Source organism: Falco cherrug, chromosome 12 (genome assembly GCF_023634085.1).
Source record: "Falco cherrug isolate bFalChe1 chromosome 12, bFalChe1.pri, whole genome shotgun sequence".
In the NCBI taxonomy this organism is placed as follows: Eukaryota; Metazoa; Chordata; class Aves; order Falconiformes; family Falconidae; genus Falco; species Falco cherrug.
The window spans coordinates 14,327,937-14,355,239 of record NC_073708.1 but is presented as its reverse complement, the minus strand read 5'-3'; the positions used below and the strand labels follow the sequence as shown (position 1 = coordinate 14,355,239).

The following is a 27,303-nucleotide window of genomic DNA, read 5'->3' as shown; positions in this document are numbered from 1 at the left end:
TGGAAGGCAGTCTTAAAGGCACAGGAGCAGGCTGTCCCCATGTGCCAAAAGATGAGCCAGCGGGGGAGAAGACTGGCCTGGCTGAACAGAGAGCTCTGGCTGGAACCCAGGGAAAGGAGGAGAGTTTACCACCTTCGGAAGAAGGGGCAGGCAGCTCTGGAGGACTACGAGGATGTCACGAGGTTACACAGGGTGATTAGAGGCAAAAGCCCAGCTAGAACCCAGGCTGGCCACTGCAGTAAAAGATAACAAAAAATGTTTTCAGAAATACACTACAAACAGGAGGGCCAAGGATAATCTGCACCCTTTATTAGCTGCGGGGGGAACATTGCCACAAAGGATGAGGAAAAGCTGAGGTACCCAATGCTTTCTTTGCCTTGGTTTTTAACAGCCAGACCAGCTTCCCTCTGGGTACTCGGACCCCTGAGCTGGAAGACAGGGATGAGGAGGAGCAGAGAACTGAGTCCCCACAGACCAGGAGGAAACTGTTAGTGACCTGCTGGAGCTAGTTCGGAGAAGGGCAACAGAGCTGGTGAAGGGTCTGCAGCACAAGTCTTATGAGGAGCAGCTGAGGGAACTCGGCTTGTTTAGCCTGGAGAAAAAAGGCTCAGGGGGATGTTATTGCTCTCTCTGCAACTACCTGAAAGCAGGTTGTAGCAAGGTGGGTGTCAGTCTCTTCTTCCAAATAAACAGCAACAGGACAAGAGGAAAGAGCCTCAGGTTGTGCCAGGGCAGGTTTATACTGGATATTAGGAAAAATTTCTTCACTGAAAGGGTGGTCAAGCACTCGAACAGGCTGCCCAGGGACATGGTGGAACCATTGTCCCTGGAGGTATTTAAAAAATGTGCAGATGCCGTGCTTAGTGACATGGTTTAGTGATGGACTTGGTAGTCCTGGGTTAACAGTTGGGCTTGATAATCTCAAAGGTCTTTTCCAACCTAAATGATTCTATAAAATGATTAGCATAGGAGACTGTTCAAGGGCAAATCACATTTGCTAATGATTATAGTATATTAGCCTGCTGCTGTGTCTGCGTCATACAAAATAATTTGTTAAAAAGTAAAGCTATGGAGACCAGTAAGACGCAGCAGCCTATTGCAACAGAAATAAAACAGAACAGGCACCCTTTGAAACACAGGCAGCTCCTAGTGAGCACTTGGTTATGACTTCCAGGGTTTTCAACAGGAATCAAGCAGCTGTTTCAGCTCTCTTCTGGGCTGGCCTGGCCTGCATTTTGGTAGGACAGTTTTGGCAGTATTCCATTATCGCTATGGTTAGTTGCCATTTCTATTTTGCATGGATGCCTATAAATCAAAAAGGCGGTTTAAAGTGATTTTTTTTTTTTTAACACTTATTTTACCAAACATCCAAGCATAATTTTAGGTATGTTCTGAAGTCAAATCTCATCTAAATGGCTGTGGAAGGAGTATTCCATGTTTAACTATGGTACTCCTTTCCTGTGAGCTAGGAAAGCATCATTCTCCTCATCTGCCGGATGGGAAACAGGAAATACACAATGGAGCAGGGTGTATTTTCCTGACTTAAACAAGCTCATTCACACTTCATGCAGGCTCATGATAAGACAGTGAAAAGACACAGTCCTTATACTTTCATTTCATTACTCAGACCACCAAAAAAACCCAGCAAATCCAGTCCCCATTTGAAAAATCACTGGTTCTGGATTATATAAAACAGCTTAAAATGTACAAAATTCCAAAAGGAAGGCTGCAAGCGAGTGGATTCAGCAACTGTCACAACAAACAGATTCTGTAACTGGTACAGTAGGACTGTAGGTGCTATTAGAATACTGACAGCTAACTGCCAGAAACACCACCTACCCACGACAAATAGCAAATTTTGGTGTTAGATTTTTTAAAAAATGTCTTCAGGTAATGTGAAAAGTCAGAACAAAATTGGAAAAATACCAATAAGATTTTTTTTTAAATTGTCCTGTAAGCAGTGTTTTCAATCATTCAGTAATATATTTGTTTCTACATAACTTGAATAATTTACTTGTCTTCATCTGATAGTAATTACAAAGAAAGTGGTAGATGAAGAGTTGAATAGAAATATATTGTGTAGGTATAAATCTTGAACAAATTTAGTATAAGGGAAAAGTCTTATTCGCACCTGCACTCTTACTTGTGTCTGTCAACCACTACAAAACTTTATGTTCAAAGAAAAACATGGAAATGTTTCATTAAAACTAGAAAGTGCTGGCCAAGATTCTAAGGAAAGCTTGGGTGTAAACAGATCTAGAGAAACCATGGAAGACCAAAGAGTGTTTCTGGTGGCTGAGGTGGTAGAATATGTTCGAACAAGGGAATACCAGCTCCATGTAAGGGATTTTTGAGACCCTTATTTCAGTAAATGCCTAAAACTCTACTAAAAAGTTGGACTGACCTTCGATTAAGCCATTTTTGTATCATCTCATTTGTTACTTTCCTGAGCATGCGAAGAAATTTGTCAGGTTTTGTCATAGGTTTCATCATTTCGCTTTTGCCACTGCCCCGGAATTACCGTCCATCGGATTATAAGGCCAACGGAATCTGCTTTTTTAAGTCTGCAGCAGTGGAGACTGCACTCAGACCTTGTTGCCTTAACTGCTTAATATCCTCTTCTAGCATGCAGAAATTTCAACTTTCAACATCCAGTCACTGAATTTCATTATAATTTTTCTAAAGAAGAGGCCTTTTATTGTCAAATTTCTGTTTCTTATAGAATGTTCCTGAAGAATCACTTAACTTTCTATTTAATAAGTTATGCTAATTATATCTATAAAATATATTATAAATATAATAGAATATAGTTTCTATTAAATCCTTCTGTCATTCTTCTCATAACATTCCAGTCAGATTTTAGCATCCCTCCTGAAACATTGCCAGCAAAATTGGACAACCTATTCCCCGCGACAGTTGCACTCACTCCCAAATACAGAAGAACTTCCAATCTCTTTAGAACATTAGCCCTTTATGCTACAGGTTTTCTATCAAGTTAATACTAATCTGGTTATCCAGCATGACCACCAAGGTCTCCTTAGCATCATGAGGTCTCAGGGCAGTGCCTTAATCTGAGCAATTTCATCCCTCCTAGACATACAGCCCTGCTTTTGACAGTATTGAAACGGATGCTGGTTACAAGTATACGGTGTGCTAGTGTTCCAGATCACCCTGTGCCTGTCACTTTTACTTCTTAGCTCTCACAATCTGTGTTCTTGAGTTGGCTTTACATAAATTTGGTTCCTAATGAAGGTATCGATGAAAATAATATATCTACTCTATTACCTCCCCCAGAAGCAACATCACATTAGAGTGACAGAAATTATTTCCCATGTATTGGTACTCACTCTACCACTTTCCTTTAATAGATTATTAGATCTTGTATCAGCCTACCCAACACTTTGCCTGGAACTGATGATGTTACACTGACAAGCCAAAAATTATCTGGGTCATACTATCTACCTCTTAGTAGCAGTGCACATTTCTGTCAGGAATTTTAAACTGCAGTAAAGGCCACAGTTTGAATCAATAACTTTTGCTGAAGACCACGCTTATACTTATTGTACAGAAGAATGGTTGAGAAAAAATTATTCCTCTCCATTCAAGAGAAAATGACGTCTGCAAAGAAGAGAAGCCACAGCCAGGGCTTTAAGGTTTTGTGGAAGCAGCTTTTACTGTCTTCAAATATCACAGCAGTTCAGTTGGAAAGTAACATCGTTTGTTAGAAGTCAGTAGAAACTCTGAAACTTTAATATGATGTGGTAGATGTATAAACTGTTTGACTGTGTAGCATTACTCATGTTTCATTTAAAGCAAGACTATGAACACTATTTCTGTCCCCTCATGGTGTTGAGGCGTGAGAAAAAACACAAAAAACTAATTTTGGTTTTCACTCAACTCTTCTTCAAAGAGTTGTCAATTTATTCTCTACTTCTATATCACAAGTTTCTCTTGCAAAGAGTTTTACATATAGCAATGAAGGTAAGTTGTAAGTTGCTAGCATTTTTTCATTCCTGTTTAAAGTGACAAAGAAGAATTTGCAATGATTACATTATTTTCCCTGCCAATATATTAATCTTCAAGAAAGAATTGTCTAATCAAGATACCTAACAGGAAGACATTGCCAGTTGAATCAGATGGTTTTAAATTCAGTTGCTTTCAATCAGTTTCTGCTTTTTAAAAAAGTGCCACAGATCAAAACACTGAAGAGTACAAAAGGCCACTTACAGTTTGATATAACAAACATAGTCTTCTTACTGCACAATGGCACATCAAAATCTCATCCGCTGTTGTTTTAGCTCTAAGCAGTACTGGTTTTCAGTTATAATAACTGTAAACTGATACTGTCACTTACATTATGTCTCCTATACATGTGAATCTTAAGAAAAAAGTAAGATTCACTTTCCTAGAACTACAAAACACATATGGAACAGTTTGTTATTTCTGAATTGCAGAGGTCTATTTGCCCCGTGTAGACATTATTGTCAGAGTAAGAAAAAGAAACACTGCTAACAAAGAATCCTCACAATATGCAGAAGTCCCAAGGAAAATGCAGTCCTCCAGCTACCCCTGCATAATGCTTTGTTATTGACAAGAGCCTTGCAAACCAGAGTTTGAAAGGAAAAAAACCCAAAAGCCTGATTAGGCAAATTAACTGTTCTATAACTATGCAGACTGGAGGCAGATACCATCAGATATTTTCTGTAAACTTCTAAAGTGCTAAGATCAACCCAAGCAGACTACTAATTTGGCCTACAGATAAGTGAGAATGCATGACAGACTTCAAACTATTAATCATGCCACATTCACACGGAAAGAGATGGCATCTTGTTCACAAATTGTTGTAAACCTTTTCATTACTTGGGAGGATCCAATTATTTAGAATTATTAAATGACAAAATAATTGAATATTCAAAGATGTACAACCCAAAGAATTACAACAATTCTTATCCTACTTTCATGACTGAAACTAAGGGTATCTAGATAACAGAGGTAACAGTAAATTAGAGAGATTAGTCATTGCTCTTGTTAGCTAGGAGTGTTCCTGTAGATCAGACCAAAGTCTGTTGGCTAATCACTCAAAAGATCAAGTAAGTAAATTAAAGGCAAAACTAGATTAAAAAATATAACTGAGAGGTTAATTTAGGATAATAGATTGTAGGATCTAATAATTGTAGGATTCATGGACAGGATGCAGATAGCAGGGAGTAGGGGGCAGGCATGAGACAGAACAAAAGGTGGATCTGAAACTGTTGATTTAGCACCAGAGGATTTGTGGTAGTCTCTAGTATATTTGCCTTTTATGCTGAATGTTTTTGACAAGCTGTACCACAGATAGTTTTTACCTACAGGAAGCAGAAAATCACAAGTGAATCAGTACTTCCAAGGAAAGGTTAGTTAGAAAATCTAATTTTCTAGAAGGGAAACATGAAGAATCAAGAGTTTTGCTGATTCACATTCCTCTTTGAAATCTCTTTGTAACCAGAATAAGATCTTAATTGCTTCAGTCATGCTCGTGATCTTTCAAAGTCTGTCCTATGTATCTGTTCTTGTATCATTCATGTTGTTTCCAAAAGTGGTATTTGAATTTCACTCACTCAAAGACGGTCCTACAGCACAAGCGTTATACACAACACACCCTAAGGGACCAGTATGTAAGAAATATTTTCAGAATGTCCTACAAGCACTTAAAGCTGCTCTGAGGGTTTCATAATTGCTTAGGTTAGTGACAATTAAACGGGAGGATTCAAACTGTGGTCAGTTTTGACTGCAGCCTGTAAGTGCACGGAAAGCTGTCACCCTGGTCCTTCCTCACCAAGCACGGACAGAGGTAGACAGATTTGCTCAGGGTTTATAGGATTAATATAGAGTAGGGGAAAGACTGAGGATTAGGATAATGTCTAGCAGAAGTGGGAGGAGGAGGGGGAAGAGGCTGAGGCTCACACAAGGTTTTCTGGAAAGCAGGCACTCTCAGTTTGGAGAAAGTACCACCCAGCAGCTCAGTTTTGCTGAAGCTGTCATAATGGTAAGGCAATTAAGACAAAAGGTTGCAGTCAAAGGAAAAAGGGCTTGGAAGAAGAGCTGCTTTTAACCCCCTAGCAGGAGCCACTGAACAGACCCATTCCACTCACAGCATTGTCAAATCTAATTGCTAATTTGCTTATGGTAGCACATAACTGGCAGCGTGTGCCAGTTAGTGCAAGCACAGAACACTCACACAGTTCTGAAAATGCCCACCACACATATTTTTCAGGACAGGTCCCCATGCCACTCTCTGAACATAGCCAAACTAAGTTAAACATAGCTAAGAGTTGTGGTCATAACGCATAGAAATTGCTCCTTTTCTGATCTATATTGTACTTCCTGAGAATTCATGCACATATCTTAAAGAAATGTGTTTGTTAGCTTCAGAAAGCCAGTGATCAGCTCTCCCAATAAGAGGAACTTATTTCTGAAGCTCTCTGAAGCCAAATGATTACTACAGAAGTCATTTGGTGCCTCTGTCAAGAACAGCTATCCCTCAAGACAGCTCTTAATTCCAGAAGTTGTTCAAATGGGAGGGGTGGGGTGCAGATTTTATTAATTTTTTTCAACCTACTATGCTACAACCAGTATTCAAAATAGGAACCTGAAATCATGGCCTGACAGCATTTTGTTGAGATATTTAGAGAATTATGAAATTAATGGGAGGCTAGGAGGTGATAGAAGAAATTATTAAATGGCATGAAAGTTCTCTAGATATGACCAACTCATATGAAATGAAACTGTGTTAATCATGAAATAAATTCCATACACTCAAACTGGTAAAAAGAATCACTTCAGAATAATATGACCTTGATGTAAGGCCTTTCTTAGGACTAAAAAGAGTTAAAAACATCAGCCGTGTTTAAGCCCCCTTTTCCTTCAGATAGATCATTAGATCCCCAAAAGCGCCTTATCTCTGCCAGCTGGAGGTCTAAACTGATGCTATTGAAGTTTTTTGATCTATTTAACTTTAGCTATTCCATTTCTGAGCTACAACATTAAACAACTCAACAATAAATCAGTGCAACAGTTATTGAGATTTATAGTAAAAATTCCAAGCAACACCAATATAAATGGCTGTCTCCTAAGAGAATCAAGTGTTAATATGAATATATCTATACTAACATATACATCATACAACTGGAGAAAGGGTATTTACATAAACAATGTTACTGAATCTCAGCAGAAAAAAATATACATGTTATAAATAAATTCATTATTAACTTCTACTGGTGTTTGAAGCGTGGACCATGTGAGAAGATGTTGATACTTACATTGACATGTGGTGTTCCTTCAGTGAAAGGACAGATTACTGTTCATGCTACTCATTCCTTGGTTTTTCCCCCATTGCTGATGGTCCACTGGAAACTAAGAATGTAAAACTTGTCATACAAGCACTGAGCAGCTGTGAGATAATGACAACTTTTGATTATAATCCTGAGCTGCATTAGACAAAATAAGCGAACAGACCAACCAAATTAAAGGATGACAGCAGTTAAGAAGAACTGCCACAGTGTTCCTGATTTTTACTTCAAACACCAAAATTAATTGTGTCCAATTCAATGATGATTATAAGCAAGAAATGTAGAATAAGTTTCTAATCCAAACCCCCAAGAACCAGCTTCTTGAAGTCTCCTTACTGCATTGGCTGTAAGTCTGGCAATATAGCTAGATCCCCCTTGCAGCAAGCTATCATAATACTTTCTGAAATGAAAAATTACTGGACAAGCCCCTTTTCCCAGATCAACACTACGCATCAAAAGCCTTTTCAAAAAGTCGTTTCACCTACAGGCTAAATGCAACAGTAATATTTTCAAATTTAAAAATGTTTTCCTAAAATCGATGATTAAAATAGTATCCAACTCTAGCCTTTGCAGGCCATCAGTCTCCAGGTGCATTTGGGCAGTGAGAAATCTAGAGAGACTAATGGATCTCCCAATAAACTAAAGATCCTGCTTGCTAGGCTAAGAGAAATTTGCAAAGACGCCTCAGAAATTACATCTAATTAAGCAGTACCATTAGTTGAAGATTAGCTTGTTTTTAAATAACTTCAAAAATATGGAAAGTTACATCTCAACTCTGGAATATAAGTAATGTTTTAAGCTGAAATGTCATTATTTCTTTATCAGAAGGTTTAAAAGATGTCACTGAGTAAAGAACTTCACATTTGAGAAGATATGACAAAAAAAGAGCTTTTATCTTCCCAAAAATATTATTTCATACAACTTGGAGCCAGATTATTTTTTGCATTATTCACGGATGGTAATAACATATTGACCTTTGATCTGCCAACAGTGTTTGAAAGGCCTATTCAGCCTCCAGAGGAAAGGAAAGAAAGTTTCCCCATACTGTGTCAAATAATCTGTAAAGGTAAATTTACATTTAACAGCTTAGTTTATCTGACAGCTTGCCACCACTTCCCTTTCTTCCTACTCCTCCCTCCTCTTCCACTGCTCTTTCCTCTTTCTTTGTGGTTTTCAGTAGCCACAGTTCCACCCTCTGCCCTCTTCCTTTACCACGTTTTGGCACTCATCAGACTTCTCTGGGCAATGATTTGACTCATTAGCTCAGCAACAGCCACCTTTTTGCTTGGTTACTTCCCTGCCAGTTTAGTGAGCAGATTCGGTGAGCAGCCAGCCAAGTAAGCTGTGGGAATAGTGTCCAGGGCTAAGAAAGAGAGGGAACCAGGATGCCTCTTCTGAGCACCACGCAGCCATTATAGCAGTTCAAACTTCTCATGTAATTTCACCCTAAGTGATACCAAGCAGAGAGTACAATGTCATTCAAAGGATCCACTTCAGATTCAGGTGAAGAGAAGGAACATAATATTACCTTTCTGGTAAGAAAAAGGAGCTATGAAACAGGTCTGAAATCCTGACAATCAAAATAAATCTTACAAGAAAAATAAAGGAAATCATATTATACCAAGGTCTGTTTGCTCCCAGTTAATAATTGACACTCTAAGGTAAGGGGTCAAGTAACTATACGGTGCCATGACAAGCAGAAGTGAAATATTTGAATCTGTTGAAAAACACAAGTTGGTGATATAATCTCACAGGCATCTGGATGCCTATTCGGCTTCAGCTGCTTGCGCCACATCGCTTGGCACTCCATGCAGCAGGCGTCAGCCGCTCAGTCAGAGTCTCAGAGTCCCCATGTTATTCAAATGACCTACCCGGCCCTGCAAATGAACAGGAGACAGCTGAAATTAACAGGCTGAACGACTGACAAGCTGAGAGTTTTTCTCAGCCGCTCGCTACTCCCATATAACAAAATCCACAACAAAAAAATAGGTCTCCTTCACTGAAGGAATTGGGCCTGTATTTGCAACAAGTGTTATCTGCCATAAATAATCTTATCAGCTCTGCTAACAATAAAGTTCTGCATAATCTTATCATGTATATATTTTCCATTAATACTTGGAAAGGCTTACGCAAAACAAATTGTGGGGGGGATATTTTTTGCCCACCCACAGCACAGGATACGGAATATCTGGAAGCACAGGAAGGATTGCCAGAGTCTGAAGTCATCATGTTTTCACAGCAGTTTCAAGTTGCAGATAAATAGCTGAGCATACACGCTTATTATACACGTCAGTATAAGGTCTCCCATGGTCCCTGGACCGCTGCGGCAAGGCAAGCCTGAGCCCTGCAAGATGGCAGAGTCCATCGCAGCTCACTGCTGCCACGAGAGCCACGTTCCCTCCGTCTTTCTCCTCATGTTGCTCATCCCCCAGCCAGAATCCCATTCCTTCTTACTCCCTAACGCTACTGTTCCTCTTGTCTCCCATTCAGCCTGTTCACCTTACCGGCACAGCAGACACTCATGGATTTGGAGGTTTAGGTTTGGGGTCGTTTTTGTTTTGGTTTGGGCTTTTTATTTTTACTGATATGGTTATGTTTGGGTTGGGTGGTTGGGGTTTTTTTAATTGCTTTCCTGACATATTAGCAAATTCAATTGGTTTGCAGAGTAGTCAGAGAAAGGAAAGTGGCTGGAAAGTGTGGCTGGAGGAGCGGGAGGAGCGAGCAGTAGTCCTCCCTTGCTCCCGAGAGCGGCAGGCTGGGGCTTTCCAGCCCTGGCACTGCCCAGCCACTGGCACAGGCGGCTTCACCCCCTGGCAGCAGGGCCGGCGTCTGCCCGCGCCTCAGGAGATGGGAAGCAACTGATGCAACCTGCACAGCTCCCATCCTGCGGCCTGCAAACAAGAGGCTGGTCATTAGGGGAACCTGCTGAATGGCTTCACCACCTCCGGTCTTGTCCCTGCCTCTTCTGCACACGCACACACCCCTGCCCCAGCTCCAGCAGAAAGATTTTCTCCTAAGGTATTCCTACTTCAGCTCTGCCTTCTAGACCAAACCATCTATACTTTCAAGGCCTCCACCAGCAGCACTTGTACTCGGAGGAACAACACCTGGCACTAAGCATTCACAAAAGCTGTCTGCAAGGCCCTAATTTTGCCCTGCAACCCTGCCAAGGCCCATAGACCCAAACACCACGACTGCTCTGTGCTCTCAAAGAGCATCAGAAAACCAGAATCACAAGTTCACCTTGCTGTGGACACAATACCCATGTGGGTTTTGTCACTTTCCCCAGGATTTGGCCCTGGTTATGGGGTATTTGTTTTCGCTTAATGGAACAGAACCGAACTACAGGACAACTAAAGCTGGTTCTCAGAGCCCTGCTAAAAATTCCCCACACAGTTGGCTGGGTAGGATTTAAAACTCCGCACTATTCTTAGAAGTGTGTATCTGCAGCAGTTGGAAAACACTGGGTTGCAAGCAATGCATTCCACAACACATTTAAGGCTCTGATCCCGAGTATTTCAGACTTTGTGGTTTTATTTATTTCAGTTTTCATTAAAAAAAAAAAACAAACACAATCCTATCGCTTAATCTAGACACCTGAACACATTCTATTAAGAATCTCACATCTACTATCCCCACAGTAATAACACTTAAACTATTCACTGAAGTGTGATTTTTAAATGACACTACAGAGTTTGTTAAGGCTGCTTAGGAAAACCTCCCACGTTCACAGCTTCAGAAAACATTTCCAAAATACATGACGCCAAGAATTGACAAGTGTCTGGGAACATGAAAAAGGCTGTAAAGAAAGTGTTTAACTGATTAAAAAATAGTCAATAGACTTTGTCAAAGTTCACTGTGTAATTTTAGAAAATAGAGGCAAGATGATCCATACTTAGCACAATAGCATTTATAGCTCGGCTCCACTGTGTGTATAGTATACACCCCTATCATGGAAGGGACAGCGGAGCCCGTGCTGTATTCTAAAACTTCTTTATAATATTGAAAGATATCTGACAAGCAGATTTATTATAAAATTATTAAAATAATAAATGTTTTGAAAACAATTAAAGGCGATGATCAACAACTGTTTCTTTACTTTGATTGTAAAGACTTAACATATTCATAGTTGTGAATAATGACAGGAAGGGAGTTGTACCAACAGAAACATAATAGTTCAAGGCTTTTCCTCCCAGGGAGTCAGGGTGTGTGTCTGCTCAAACAAGTAAAGAAGATAGAATTTAGTTTCATAAAACTGCACAAACCTAAGGTACTCCGATATTGTTTTGCTTCAGTGAGAATACCCAAGAAATCCACAGTTAGAAGACCTCCCTAGTAGGGAATTACTTCTCCAAAATCGGCCTTCAAGGCAGAATTTTAATCCTTCCTGAGAGCTTGCAGAGGTTTTGTTACAAACTTCCTCTAAGATCCTAAAAATGTATGCTTTTTGAAACTATTTCTAAAATTTTATAATTTGAGATAATGATAGAGGGACATGAGGCTTTTTTCTGCACGCACACACCCTCACACCCCAATTTATCCCATACCTTCAAGAATCCTGGCTAATATAAACTGGACTCTGACTAAAGTATAAAAGAAGGTATCTTAAATTTTATTCACCTGATAAGATCATTAGATAAGGTCATTATATTGAAGATTTAGTGACCAACAGAAACAGAGGCTAGAAAGCTATAGATGCATGAGCCACAGAAGGAAAGGAAGAAATGAAAAAGTCTTCCATAGACATGCTACACATGACTAGCCTGGTAGTATATGTAACCCTAGATGCAATATTTAAACTTATACAAGTACTCAAAGATGCCTAATATTTACTAATAATTATATTTTATATATATATTTGCATATACACACATATTCATGTATATAAAATCATATTATGGGAATAGGTTTTAACTTCATCTCTCTAGGTTGTCCTCACTTCAAAGTTTTTTTTCCCTATTATTAACACACACATTTTTCATGAAACACCTTCCAGCTTAGCTTGGAATTTATGACTTGATGGATACATGAAAATATGTTATTTATAATATGAAAGAAATCAGGCTAAAGTAAAATAAATTTAATTCAATACGTGCTGCTTCTAGCTAGTATTCTCTCCCTGGAGTTCAAGCCTTTTATTTACTGAGGGCTGTTTTCCATCACAACTGTCTTAAGCTTTTTAGCAAACAAAAAAAAACCAAAACAGAAAAAGATCACAAAAAAAATAAATAAGTAGCACCATGATGAACCCCAGAAGAGTTCTTTAGCTGGTTGTACCCCAGACAAAAGCTGTTTGCTGCTTATTGTGAACATTAATGCACTGTTGACTGAAACAGCGGGAAGTACATTCAGACTAATGGTGGAAACGGCCTTCAAAACCAGCCTTTGAGTGACACAAATGAACCTTGCTTCTTTTGGGAAGTAACATACAACTACAGAGAAAGTCTCTAAAAAAACCCCAACACATTTTGGAAGCGACTGCCTAAAGGCTTTAGTTGTCTAATTGTATGCCTTTCATCTGAAATAAACAAAAGGGGTTTTAAGACCTTCACATTTCTACTTCTTGTTGGCTTATTTTTCACCTTTTAAATGCAAAATCTTGGTTCTAGCTGGAGAAGGGGCCATTTCGGAATCAGCTGAGGCATCCCAGACACCAGACCTTTGGGTCAATTGACAGAATGCTGCAGTAGGCATTTTCCATGAAGGATTTTCCATAAAATTTACCTCTTCTCCATTCCTCTGCTGTCAGAGATTCAAGGCTACATACAGACAGATGCACAGTGGCACTACATTTGCTCTCTGTAAGAATACAAAATTCACTTTGACACCAAGACCAAAACACCCTTTTCCTGCTTCAAACACAGCTGCAGAAGGCAGCTCATCATGAAGCAAAATAATCAGACAAGATGCACCAAATGGCGATTCATTAACTCAGTAACCACCCTTTTCCAGAAAATAGAAGCTAGTTTTCCACTGATAACAATCTGAGCAACTCCCCTCACTTCAAACTCGCTTTTTCAAAAAGTGAAAGCTTCTTGCTCCTTACCTTTAATGACATATTTTGTCTTAGAAGTTCATTACTATGATGATCTGTAACTCACCGTACATGTTAGGTTAATGACTGGTTTTGAAAGAAATCACAGTGAAATGAGTAAGAGTAGAGCTGAGGATGGTTTTGTTTGTGGAGTACAGCCAGTGACGGCCACTGCGGTTCTGAAGTGTCAGGATTTCTCTGTGCCAGTATTGACTTTGCTCCAGAAATGGACAACTTCCATTTCCAGCTGTGAAAGTGCTTCTGTGGCCCTCCTCCTAGATTTTGGTTCAGGATATTGAATTCTTCTAAATTCCCACCTGCTTTTCTGTATGACTTCATAATGAAACTCTTTCAACTTGTGCTTTAGATTCTCATGATTATTCCTACATTAGGTTCCCAGCGCAAGATGGAAATAAACAAAGGAAGAAGTCAAGCCAAAAGAATACAACCTGTATGATTCATGTGATACAACAAACATTTTCTGCATAACTCGGAGAATCTGTTCTACCAAAACAAAAAGATACAGAGTTACCAGTTACAGAAACACAACCTAACACATTATTCTTCCAAAAGTTACCCTTTCACACACATCACCCCCCCCCCTCTCTTAAACTTCCAGGATAGCTAGATAGTTTCCTCTGGATATATTTCTGGTGGTAAAGTTATGAAAAACCTTGTTCTAAGAATCCTGCAGACTGAAAACACAACTGTTCAGGTTCACTGATCTAACACGTAACATTGTGGGTACTCCTGCTGGTGAAGCAGGCCTAAGGGGCAGAAAAAATGACAGCTGGTCCATCTCTTGTCTTGCACATAAATCCCATTTAGAATAGGATTAAGATAACTGGAAAACAGCCTATTGACTGAGCAACAAATCCTGCCTAGCAAGGGGATATATTTGATGTAAACAAATTAAAATGTTTAAAGCAGGCTTTAAATACTTTCTTAATAATGGTCACTTAAAAAGGTAGCTAACATTTTAGAAACCATCTTCAGTTTACTTTTACTTCAGTTTACTGGGGCTTTAGATTAGGGAAAGCCAAGTTAAATATTTTTCTGGTCTGTGAATATATAACATCCACAAGTAAGGTTTATAAAAGCATTTAAATAATTTTGGAGCACAAAGGAAAATATTTTAGATCACAAAAATTCAGAGTTATGCAATCCCATTGATTCTGATTTGAATTTGAAATACTGATTTCATTTCTCCACCCATTAAGAATGGAATCTCATTTGTATCCTAGTACAGATTCTGGCCGAAACAGACTTTCTTATTTCTAATGTAATCATTTGCTGCTTTAAATATTTTTATAGATTTTGAAGTCTACATACGCACTTAAATTTTAAGATGGACTCTGCAGAAGACAAAGATGAAATAAGTTTAGGGGTTTTTTTTCCAAAACATAGTTAAGTGGGCTATACTAACTTATGAAAGATTAAACAGGAAGACGGTCTCTCTATTGGCTTCAGCAGCAAAAATATATTTAATTCAGTTGAGTGGTTGAACTTATTCTCAAACCCACAAACTGAATCCATTTAAATTCCCATGTAATCTGTCTTTTGATACACACTTGCCTTTGAACTTCACATTTGCTTTTATGTGGTAATTTTTTACATTTCAGCTGCTGACGAAAGGAGGCATACATTGTTTTTTAAAAAAACTTCATTGGAGAATAAAACACGGGGTCTTCACAAGTTTGAGCAAAACCTCTGGGTGGATCACAGTATAAACAAAACATTAATGCATCCTTAGTCCCAGTATAGAGGGGGTAGCCTGCTTGTACATACAGATGAGTGATGACATACTAGAAAGCTGGAAATTGAAATTAAATATTGATTCATATTGAATTATAAGGATGTAACTTCACCATCAAGTGTTCAAGTCTGTAGCACAGAATTCGCTAGTATAGTGACCCTGATTTGCCACCAAGATTCAGGTCACTGTACTGACATGTAAAGTAAAACCCCTCACCAAATCCTGCTGAGTTTAGTCATCTCAGTGAAATAGCAGGAAAAAAACTCCAAAGATGCTGACCGAGTCTCCCGTTGGTGTCCTTACAATGACTTAAGTTACACAATACTGAGGGTAACAAAGGGATTCCAGGTTCACATTATATCTTTATGCTGTTTGAATTCAGCTTTATCTTGCTTAGAATTTTTTCCACAACTGGATTTTGCTAGAGGCAGTTCCACTTGTTTTTCAGGTTTCCTGGATTGATTTTGGAAGGCTGACTCCCACTCATATAATTGGAAAGGTCAAAACATATGCCATCCCTTAAGGAGCATAATGCTGTTTTCAGCAGAAGTCCACAGCAAAAAAAAAAACCCACCCTTCAAGTCAGCTGAATGGAAATTCAGCATGAGCGCCACTGGCATTTTAGACTCATCTTGGTAACACTCAAATGATGATCCTGAAATCCTTACTTAGACAAAGCTTCCCTTGAGTCCTAGATAGCTGACCAGTAATTGCATTACAGATTAACAGTTGCATTCAATGACAGACCTCATTGCTTAAAGTTTATTTTACTTCAGGTTAGAAGTTCTTAGACATTCGTCCAGCTATGAATACAGCTTCTCCAAAAATTTCACTTAGGAAACTGAATTAAAACTGCCATCTCAAAAAAACCCATGCCATCTACAGTGCTAACGTTACAACAGTTTAAAAAAAAACCACAGGTAAAATAAGTTTCATAAGAAAGAGGAATACTTAATAAGTTTAAAATACCAGTTTATCACCAGAAGCATACACAAAGGGAAGAAAGAGAAAGAAAGAGAAATAGGAATGTAATGTTTACTTCTACCATGGTCCTGGAAGATTTGGTTTTGGGCATTTAACAGTTAAAGAAGCAATGGCACGCTAACTGAGCACATTAAAACAAAGAGTTGGCAGCTTCTGAAGGAAAAGGGCTTGTGCTCCACTGTTCCAACTTGTCAGTCAACTCATGCCAGCACTCTCCACGTCTGCCTTTCCTACACACCCTCATTACATGTGTCTGTCTGGACTGATCTGCTCATCTGTTCAGGGACTCTCCTAACAAGTCAAAAATTCTGCCTTCTCTCTGCTCTGGAATTGGATCAAATCACCTCAGATTTTTTTGTAGCCCCACCAGGAGGCTTTTTGCTTATGGTGTCATTCTGTTTTCCTTCACTACTTGTCTGTTTTTGATTTCTAGAATGGAGGAAGCTGAATTGCTGAAAGAAAGATTCCAGGCCATAACAGTAAGTACTTATAGTTATACCTCACTACTGGGGGTGGGGGGGGTGGGTTGTGTGTGTGGAAAAAAAAAAAAAAAAAAAAAAAAGGCTTAGAAGAAGCATTGTGTTAACAAGCTACTGTATGTTTTCTGAAGAATGATTTATTTCAGGACAGAAAAAGAAAGTCACTTCTGTCTGCTTAAAATTGTTACGTTTTAATCCTGGTTTATAAGCTATTGCTTTAAGACGGCAGTTGCCTGTACTGCCTTTATTACGGGTTGTATTGCACTTTGAAATTAAATTCAAAGCAGTGAAAGTATGCATGCAAATCACTGCTGGACAGTCTGAAATACATATTACTACCATCACAACTGAACGTTTGCCTGAAGGACAGCAGGTCAAAAGGCAGCTAGAGAATTCCAGAACAAATCAATTTTCCCATTGCACAACAAAACTGAGAGATGAAAGATTTTTAGTTTTGCGCTGTGGGATTAAATACAGTTTCTGAATTATTGATGATCTATCATAAATATTGCTGCCTGACAAGTAAAAAAGGACAAGGTTGGATTCAGCAATTTCATATCTGTCAGTTGGAGGGGGGGGAGGGGAGAAAAAAAGGACTCAGTGGAGTTTATGCTGAAGATGTTAGAAAACATTTTCAGCTTCTTTTCTAAAGGGAAATCTGATTCAAAGATTTATTACGTTTTAAAGGAATTACTGAGCTATTTTTTAAAGGAATATAACCTGATGTAACAAAACCAGCTGAATCTAAATTCACATCTGATTTTATCTCCACTGAAACCTATTCAGTTACAAAAGAATAAACCTGAAACCAAATTTGGCCCTTTGGGATGAACGGAAAACTGCAGAAGGAACGCTCACTGTCACAGGCAAACTTAAAAACAAATAATGGTAACAAAGGTAATTTTCACACTTAGCATGATAGATTAGTTGTGAATGGCTGAATAAATGGTGGGCAGAGTTAAAAAATAACCTCATTGAAACCAAAATAAATGTGATCAGGCATAGCTGGAAATCTACTGGAGCTGAATAGTTTGGGTTTTAATTTGGTTAGGTTTTAATTATGACACTCAATAAATGCCAACAGGCCCATTTATAGTATTTACTTGAGACCTAACTCAAGCCCACAATAAGGTAATTTGAAATGTTTTACAGGGTTTAGAGTATGTTTGTTTGCTTAACTGTAATGGTATTTGAAGCAGACTCATAACCCGGACTTTGTCTCTAGCGTACAGGCTCAAATGATAAGAAATATTTTGGCGCTCCAGGGAAGTCCAGGCCTGGCAGTGGATTATACTTCCTGGTACCTAGGGAGGAACGGGGCAGCACAGTCCTGGGGAAGACTCCTATGAACCTACTAGGGGCTTAGTGTCCTCTGGCTGCATCTTTGTCTCCAGATGAATACTGGAGAAGTATTTTATTAAGAAACTGCGGCAGCGTCCAGTGTCTTGCATTACAGGAAATGGGAGAGTGTATTTGGGTTCTGGCCATGACTTCATCTGTTACACTTGCTGCCTAAAGGAGCTATTTGCTTTCTGCTTTCATCAGTTGGGAGCATTTAATTGAAACAGCGTGCTTGTTACAATGCACTGCAGAAATGAAGGAGCCTAAATAAGGTGAAGTTATCATCGGGTTTAAGAATCTGCAGAACGAGTTAAGAAAACAACATGTTACAATTACAATTACGAGTTAGTTGGTGGCTCTGGGAAATTTTGTCCCAAGCAACATACCTGGGAATTTCAAATGCTGCCTACAAGATGTATGTTGTAAGGGATCTAACAGAGGATGGCAAGGGGCACTCAGAGCAGCGAACAACTACACTTATGCTAAAACTCAGTTGGTTTCTGTTGTTAGATGCCTGGCTCCTTTACAGAATTCTGGCTCTCACCAAGCCACTAGGAGTTTTCAAATTCTTTTTCATATCTTCTCTATGTAACAAATAAAAAAGGACAACCCCCCCCAGTATTATTATTATTATTATTATAAGATTTTGATACTCCCATAGCTCTGAAAAGGAACTGGTTTTCTCTGTTGTATAGCTTCGACCTGCTGCTGGTGTATATAGAATATAAGTAGTAAAAAAATCAAATGCAGCCATTTCGTTAGAGACTGTTGTATCTTAAAATACAGATGCTTCAGCACTGGCTGTGGCAAATGTTGAGACAAAACAGTCAAAGAGGAACCTTAAGCTTAATCCCTTCTCATCAAATTCTTCATTCTATAGCAAAACTAAAATTATAGAAGATTTTTAATTGTGATTAAATATTTGAATTATGACATTTTTGCAGCCTCATGACACCAGACTAAAGTGTCCATAACTCCAGATAAGACCCCTCAATAACCAAGCAATAACCAATACCTCCAGAAAAATCATATAAAAACAAAACCACACCAGCTAAAATATTAGCTGCTCCATTGGCTCTGACAGTACATGGCATCTGCCATGGGACCAAGCAGACCAACACTGGCACCACTGTGGAACACTGACACCAACTAATGGACTTGGCACACAAGATACCTAAGCAAGACACTGCTCTGTAGATGTGTCTCCCTTCCTTTCAGAGAGATCCAGTTTGGAGCACAATTCTTTTCTGTGCCAGAAGTCAGGAAAGATTCCGACATGTTTCAGTAGGAGTGAAAATTAGGACCAAGGTTCGTCTTACCTTGCATTGATGCACGACAGAGAGGAAGGTGTGAAGGTGCTCTTTCATAAAAAGCAAATCTTGCCCACATTAACAAGACCATAGTAAGCGACGATTAGAGTACTTGTGCCAGCAACCTGATTATCTACAGGGGCAGAGTATGAGGTTTAGTAGAAGCATGGATCCCTTAGCTATCTAGGAATAAACATTTATTCCATTAGATGTCTAGCCAAAGCTTTGTACAGCAAGACAAGATTTGCAGACAAAGCCTAGCAGAATACACTGCAGGAAGTGTCCTAACAGGTTTTAAAAATTATTCTGACAACACAAGGTTCAAAAATGTTCCTCATACACCTTCCCTGAATTTAGCTTCTGGCATTAGACCTTCAGATTTCTTTGACTATATATATAAAAGATGATTATTTCAACCTATTTAATCTGGATAATTGTGTGATGGATGTTTATTACCAACTAGTGAAACTAAAACATGCTAGAACATCAAAGGATACAAGTAGAAAACTTGTAATATATAAAAAAAATCAGGTGCAAAAGAAATCTAAACCTCTAACAGCAACAAAAAAACCCCAAACAGGTAAAAGTTTCATTACTGAGTAGGTTCCTTATTATACAGTTAATTTAAAATGCAGTTATTTGGGCCTTTATGCTCTAACTTCTGTCTGCACAATATTTTTGTGTACCACTTCTCATTTCAGAGTGCCCAAACTCTTATTACACATCTCTGCTGGTACAAAAATAATATTTAAATTGACTTAGAGTATTTTTTAATAGTATCAACCAGGTAAGAGTTCATTCTCTGCCTAAGAATCTTATCCAGAACTTTAGTAAAGAGTAAAAGCAGTTAACAGATTGCTACAACTCTTAAAGAAACACAAGCTCTTGTCACACTTGGCTCATCTAATGATAGGTTATTTAAAAGCCATTAATTATACAATGAGATCAGGAATATTTCCAATTAAGGAAAGGTGTGAAGGCCAAAGACCAGATACTATGTCTCCAAAACCAAGAGTGGCTGAGTAAAATCCAGCATAGCAGCTCTTGGATAAAGTCTCTAAAAAGGGCCATTGCAGAAAAAATTACATATTGTAGTGATCCTAAATCAGTTGCTTTGTTAGCTGTATTGAAGAGCATAGGCAAAACTCAAAACCACTACAGAGATGAGGGTAGCATGTATCTTGAGGCAAGATCCCTACCTGCCCTGTTGGGTGTATTAAAGAGGCAGACTAACACCATCGAGGAAAAACAGTAAAGTACAGATAGTGTTTATAGGTGGCTGCTGCACTTTGCAGACTGCAAGGCAGAAGAGGTCACTGGCACTCATTCCCCTACCAAGCCCCAGCACACCCCCAGCTGTGCTTGGCCAGCCTGCAGTCCTGCCCTCCACCTCCACAAGGCTGGGTGGCTCCTTCTGCTTCCGGCCCTTCAGCAAAGTGTCCCTATAGCCTGTGGCCACACTCCTAATTTCCAGTAACAGTCAAGTGATTCAGCCAAGCAATGCTGCTTTTCCTATTTCCAAACCCCAGATCCTAGGGAAACAGTGGAGAACAGCTCCCAGCCTTGCACCAGCCTTCCTTACCGACCTTCTACACTCCTTATGCACAGCTAGTTCCTCAGGTGGGCAGAAAGGGCAAGCCTATTCCTAAATTTGTGAAGAATTTAACTCCTTCCTAAACCATACTTGTCTGAAAACAGCCTTAAAAACCCTGTCAGTAATCTGTTCTTAATTGAAAGGGAAGGGGGCTTAGCCTCCAGCCAGCAAACACTTCTGCACAAGACAACAGATGATTTAATTTACTCCCCTAAAACATACCAATACACAATAAGAAATAAATGCAAAAGTTGCCATGATCAATAACAGAGTTTTTCAGCAGTAAGGCTGACCAAGAAATTAGCCTATTAATACCAATTGTAAAAGCTAGTTTCCTTCAGCATTTCTGTCCCACCGGCTGCTGAGGGCACCAAGTAGTAAATCAGTGTTTGGCCTCATACAGAGGAGCCACAACTCCACATGACAGCACCTATGCAAAGACACAAGAGGCTCAAGTGCTGATGCTTTCAGAGACTGTTCACCCATTTCCTTTTCCATAATCTGTAGCAGCATGAAGGTGGCACTATGATAGATCAGTACTACTTGAGTTTTTCCTTCTAAAATTCAGCAGCTGTGAAAAGAGCCTTTGCACAGACAAAAAAATACTTTTTTAATTGAGAGGTAACAACAACATATATGAAGCATACTATATTTCTCTGTGTTCATCTTTATCACTGTTCGACTAATGAAATAAATTTCTAAGCCTTTGTTTATTCCTGTTTATTCCAGCTATTAGCCACAAAATACACAAACTGAGTGCTGGATTCACCAGCAGCTCATTTCATTTAGTGATGTATCACAGCTGCACAGTGTAGCTTAGATTCGTTCCTCTCCTAAATGATGTGCGGGCTGCCTTAGGAATTTTGGTCAGCACCCATTTCTAACCTCATTCTGCATGTACAACTGTGCTGAAATGATATTTATTTCCCTACCCTTCCAAAGGGTAAATTATTTTTAATTTGGATCATCTCTGCTTCGGGGTCATTAACATGTTTAAATGTACTTCAGAGAAAGAGTAATGGAAACCATAACTGCATAGGACATGAGCTGTTGCTACTAAGAATTATGCATTGCCTGGGCATCATACAAGCTTTAAAATAAGGCCTTATTTGCATGGATTGATTTCACTCTACTGAACAACATTTAAACAATTTTTTTAGCAACAAATCATTTCTCTAAAAGTATTATTGTTCTTTTAATTTGTAGGACAAAAGAAAACTGCAAGAAGAAATTACACAGAAACGTCTAAAAGTGGAAGAAGAAAAAATGAAACACCAACATCTAAAGGTAAGTGTTGGATTTATGTAACTAAAGATAGCCTCAAGCCATTCAGCATGAATAAAGGTTTTCAACTTTGGCATGCAAATCTTCATGCATTTAAGTCATGCTTTTACTGTCAAATTTTCACAGCTTTTTGGAGTCTTACCAGGACTCCATTTGACTTTAATAAGCATCACCCTTTGAAAAAAATTACACTCAGGAGGTAATGTTATTTGATCACTTTCATGGCATAAAATGAGATCATAACCAGGAATAACTCACAGCTGAAAATTAAGCCTCATATTTCAGACTGGGTGTGTTCACTCAATTCCACTACAGCAACCTCACTTCATACAGGGTGCAGCACAATCATGAGGTCTAATTTGACCTTTTCCTGGGAAAAAAAAAAAACCAACAGCAGCCTATTTTTATTTGGCTATAGTCTTTTATCAGCTTGTTTAATGACTCTTTGTTAAGGTAATGCTGTTTCTTTGTATATTTTAACAAAAAGTGCATAAATGCTGCAAATATTGTCCTGAAATATGGCCTGGTAAACTCAGGATTACAAAGTCCAAATTACCAAGAAGCTAAAAGATCCACCTCTGCAGACACTTGAAATTGTAGCAATTTCTACCCAGCACCACTATTCTTTAAATGTCTATTACAACTTGGCAGTACATGTAATTTAGGGAGATGAGATGAAATCTATGCTTCTAGAAATACGCACAACTTGGTGTTTTACACACCTTTTTAATTATGTGAGTGGATAAACAGTTCCGAGAAAAATATGTTGAATCCAATACCAGGAGCATGGCATGTCTCCTTGAGCAAATATGGGAGAAGCATATTTAGAAAAAACTCCTTTTCAAAAGAGACACCTGATCCTGGGTTTCATCCACCCTCTTCTTTAGTGTCAAGTAAAAAAAAAAAACAGAAGTTATGATAAAGTAGTTCACTGGGCCAGGCAAGCCAATGCAAAAGTCACCCATGTCACTAGTTTTACTGGAAGGTATCAACCAAAAGGATGGGCTTGACCAATTGCATAATGTCTTGCCTAAAGCAGAGGAGAGTATCTTTTCCAAGTCCTGTAACTAATGAGCAGTAAACATGGGACTCTTTCCCTCCATCTTAGTACACGATTACACTGAGTACTGCAACTTGTGTTTCAAGTTTCTATGCCTATAAATTCAGGATGACTCTTTTGCCCTTCTTTTATGGGTAAACTGATCTGTTCTATATAACCAGCCAATACTCACCACTGCTGTGCACAGGCAGAGTCCTAGGGGCAGCTTCCTTACAGATTTAGTACATGCCTTCAGCTAAGATTAATAGGTACAGCATAGTTAAACAGTTAAGAAAACAAAACCCCACGTTGCACTTATTCTGAAGACGTTTTATGGAATTTCACAGAAGCTAAACACTCCCGGAAAAATATTACTGAAATGCTCTTCCTTTAGAAGAGGGCAGAAGATGTGATTTTCTTGCCAGTTCTATGCAAAAATCATACAGCTATCAGCCTGTTTATGTCTGATTAAAATCAGTCATATTGCATAGAAGCCAAATCAAGGATCTGTAGAGGAAATTATTCACTTGACATAGAGGGATCAAGTGTACATGTGAAAAAAAAAGTGTATAAATACATACATATTATTAGCTATTTGGAGCACCCAAGTGGAGACTAAGACAGGCACCTAATACCAGATGCAGCATCACTATATGAACATCCTCTGCTTGATGCCGTAGAAGCCTTGTCCTTTAATGAACATTTATGCTTCAGCCTAATTCAGGTATCTCAATGGAGGCAAACACCACAAGAATCTAGTGCAGAAAATTCTTTAAAACAGATTTAGACTTCTAAAGTGTTTAGACACTTCAGTAAATTTTATTGAGGGCTCATTTCCCTAGTGAGTCAGGTTGATTTCACTCATTTATACGCCTACCAGTTGCGCATGGTGAAACCTAGAGCTCCATGACCTGTTCAACATAACTCGCACCTGTCCCTTAGGAAACTATTGCAGGTTAGTAAATCTCACTCTCATATAGATGTTCCTGTTAGCTGGGTATCACTATCCTGTTCCTCATTTTGTCCTTCATTCCTATTTATAGCCCTTAGCCACGGGTTTATTAAAAGGTTGTAGTTCTGTGGGTTTTTTTGGTTGTTTTTTTGTTAGGCTGGTTTTGGTTTTTTTTAACTTCCATTGTGTAAATAGGAATCTCTGCTCCAGCTTCCCAATGATTTTGTTTGCTGTCCCCAAGCCAACTTCTTACTAGAAAGAGACAGATGAGTATTCTAACAGGTCTTAGTTATCCTGTAGAACTATACTTGAGTATTTATTCCCTACACATGCACTTCTAACACATGAAGTAGAGGACATGCAAGCAAATACAGACACCTGTGTGGATAGGGCTTCATGGAACTGCAAGGGATAATGGGGCTGCGAGTGAGGGTACAAGGTGAGGGTACAAGGGAATTTCATCCTCAAGTAATTCTAGATGCACCAGCAACTAATTCTTCCTCCTACCTGGAATCCTTCTCACTGAGGCAACAAGGGAAAGGACCAGACAGAGTTGCTTGAAAAGCGTGGAGTCAGCACTCATTTGCATGTACCTTCCAAGAGCTTTTCTAGTTTAGCTTATTAAATTTTTGGCTTCTGACATGCCTGAACTCCATTAGTGTTACCTTACAGGTGCTGGTCACACACCTTCTTATTCCAGGAGTTAACAGTGTTGAACTGTATCTTCTGTGAAACTGTGACAATGATTTATGCCTCCCCCAGTATGCCATAAGATGAACTGCCATACTACTGGGAGAGCAAGCCACACAAACTCAAAACACCCGTGCCTTCCAGTGAAGGATGATTCTTTCAGTGCTAGTCCAGCCTTGTTAAGGCTTACCGTGGAGTTATACCTGCAGCACAAGTAGGGCATTACTCACAGAATTTGCAGAATATTGTCACAGTGCTCCTGATGTGATCCTTAACTACAAAAGAAAGTGATTGCTCTCCAGCACTCTGTCTGTTCCCAGGGTCTTACCACATCACGATGTATAAGTATCCCTTCCCCTTAACGTACCATGCCTAATGGAAAATGAAGGCATGCACAACCTAGTACTGAGCTAGAGACACTTCACAGCAAAAGAAGTGCTAGACAGCAGAAATAACCCAATTGCCCCAAAGCAACCGCTCCTGCACTGGCTTGTCCCGATGACTCAGTTGAGCACCCTTGAAACTGTCTGTTGTTCAAAGGCTGTTTCCAAACTATGCAGTGTGTCATTCTTTCAAAAGTTAAATTAAAAAGATTACATGGCACTTAGTTGAGAACAGCAGCAAACTATTCTAGGAAAAAACAAAAATAACACTATTATCTTATGCCTGTATTTAGGGAGTTTGTTTTCTTGGGCCTAACCCTATATGTGCATGAAGCTTTTGTTGATTTTGATGGGTGTTACCAGTTTCTAAAGTCTACAGTGCCAGCCATGCTGTAGTTCTCACAAAGAATTATAGATTTATTTTTGGAGACAGCAATGTTAGACTAATTCAGTTCCAGCCAGGATTAAAATCTTACTATTTATCATTAAAATCTAAACAGCTTAATTGAAAGGGAATTAATGTGTTCCCTCCAACTTCAGAAAACAGTATTTTGTGGTCAATAACAGTTGTGCCAACACCAGATTACGTGCACCTACCAGATCAAGTAAATCTATTCTATTAAAATCTGCATTTATTTCATTTGAGCCTAAGACACAGCTACCAGGAAATGCTGCCAAGTGATCCTACCACCAAAGTCAAGGCTCAGGGCAGTGTTGAGCAGCCGTTGCTTCCCCACAGATTTCCTATGATCCAGTACTGAGAAACAGAATACCGTTCCGCAGGGCTAAGGCAACTATAAACATCAACCCTGTGTTCCAGGAAAAACAACAACCATCCACCCACCCAACCAACCAAAAAAAGTACCATGGAATGCCACAGAACTCCCAACAAGCCTGTTTTAACCACAGTTTCTGCTATATTACATATATCCTGCATCAAGCAAGTTGAAAATTGCATTTAACTGCAATCAGGTCCTACATGCATCCTTCTCCATCAGCTGGGCCTCCTCACTAATAAAGCACATAGCAAACAGAAAAGTGTAGGAAGCAACAGTTTAAGCAACTCAACGCACAGGATACAGGCAGGGATTCCAACAGCCACTGCAAGCAGCACTGAGGTTAATGCAGCCTTCTCACCAGTGCTGGGCACAGCTTTGCCTCAAAGCAGCACTAGTCAAAATCCAATTTAATCTTCATCCACATCCTACAATTAACAAAACCATGTAGGGGAAAACCCCACAAAAAACCTAACATGGAAATCACACAGCTCAAGGAATCTATTCACAGTTAATGAAAAACCTTTTATGTGTGCTTTTTTCCTCCTGTTGAAAAAGTTTTTCTAAGGAGCCCTGACTCCCACTTCTTCCCAAAGGCAGCTGCTAGTTTTGTATTCCTGAGTTACACTGAAGGGAATAAAAAGTGCGCAAGAAAGTTTGCATGATTTACAACCTCTAGCCTACAAATACGAACTTATCCCTATGAATATTTTTTTTTACACCAGGAATATTTTACAGAGCTCAGATGACTTTCAGATAACACCTTTTATATTGTAAAGTAGCTAAGGAAGCAGTTAGTGCATAAAGCCATATTTTTCAAAATTTGAAAGCACAGCTGAGAGATCCATTCACCTGTTCACATGCAATACACCCATTTGTAAGGCATTGCTGCACAGAAAGAACTCCACAGGCACTAAACATGTCAAGACCTAAATACGTAAGCCCTGGATTGCTCCTCCAACAGAGTTCTAAGGATGTAGCAGGTCTGCTGAAACACTAACCAGTCACCAGCCACCCATGCTCCATCTTTCCCGTCCCACTCTTACCCCATACATCCTCACCAGATGAGAGGCGAGTTCGCTACTATAACTACCCAAGTCCCTTGTAAACTTGAAGGATAGCATTGCATCACTAACACCCTAGAGATCTCTTCCCCTTATACAATTTTATTTAAAGAATATTTTAAATATATTTAATAAAATTATATAAATAGAAATAATATGTATTTTTATATATTAAATTTAAATATAAAGAATAATTATAAAGAAATACAATTATTTCTTTAAAGAAACTTTTCATCTTTTATACCCTCTCCCAGAATCTATGCAATGCTATGACCCCAGAAATCAGGTC

The 27,303-nt window shown here is 39.0% G+C and overlaps 2 protein-coding genes across 3 annotated transcripts in view; one reads left to right on the top strand and one right to left on the bottom strand.

Annotated features, from left to right (window-relative positions):
* The window catches only part of PLPPR5 (phospholipid phosphatase related 5), a 232,785-nt gene extending 223,399 nt beyond the window's left edge, over positions 1-9,386 (bottom strand). Inside the window, exon 1 of the mRNA XM_055724447.1 lies at positions 7,299-9,386. The gene's annotated coding sequence lies outside the window, so the exon portion shown is untranslated. The remainder of the gene's footprint in view (positions 1-7,298) is intronic.
* Positions 1-27,303, top strand: part of PALMD (palmdelphin) — a 58,675-nt gene that overhangs the window by 12,612 nt on the left and 18,760 nt on the right. Inside the window, exons 2-3 of one of the 2 annotated variants that reach the window (XM_055724443.1) lie at positions 16,536-16,581; positions 22,033-22,113. In XM_055724443.1, the coding sequence (XP_055580418.1) occupies positions 16,536-16,581; positions 22,033-22,113 (127 nt within the window). Of the gene's footprint in view, positions 1-16,177; positions 16,582-22,032; positions 22,114-27,303 lie in introns of those variants that run through there. The other variant, XM_005434012.3, reaches the window with a different exon arrangement.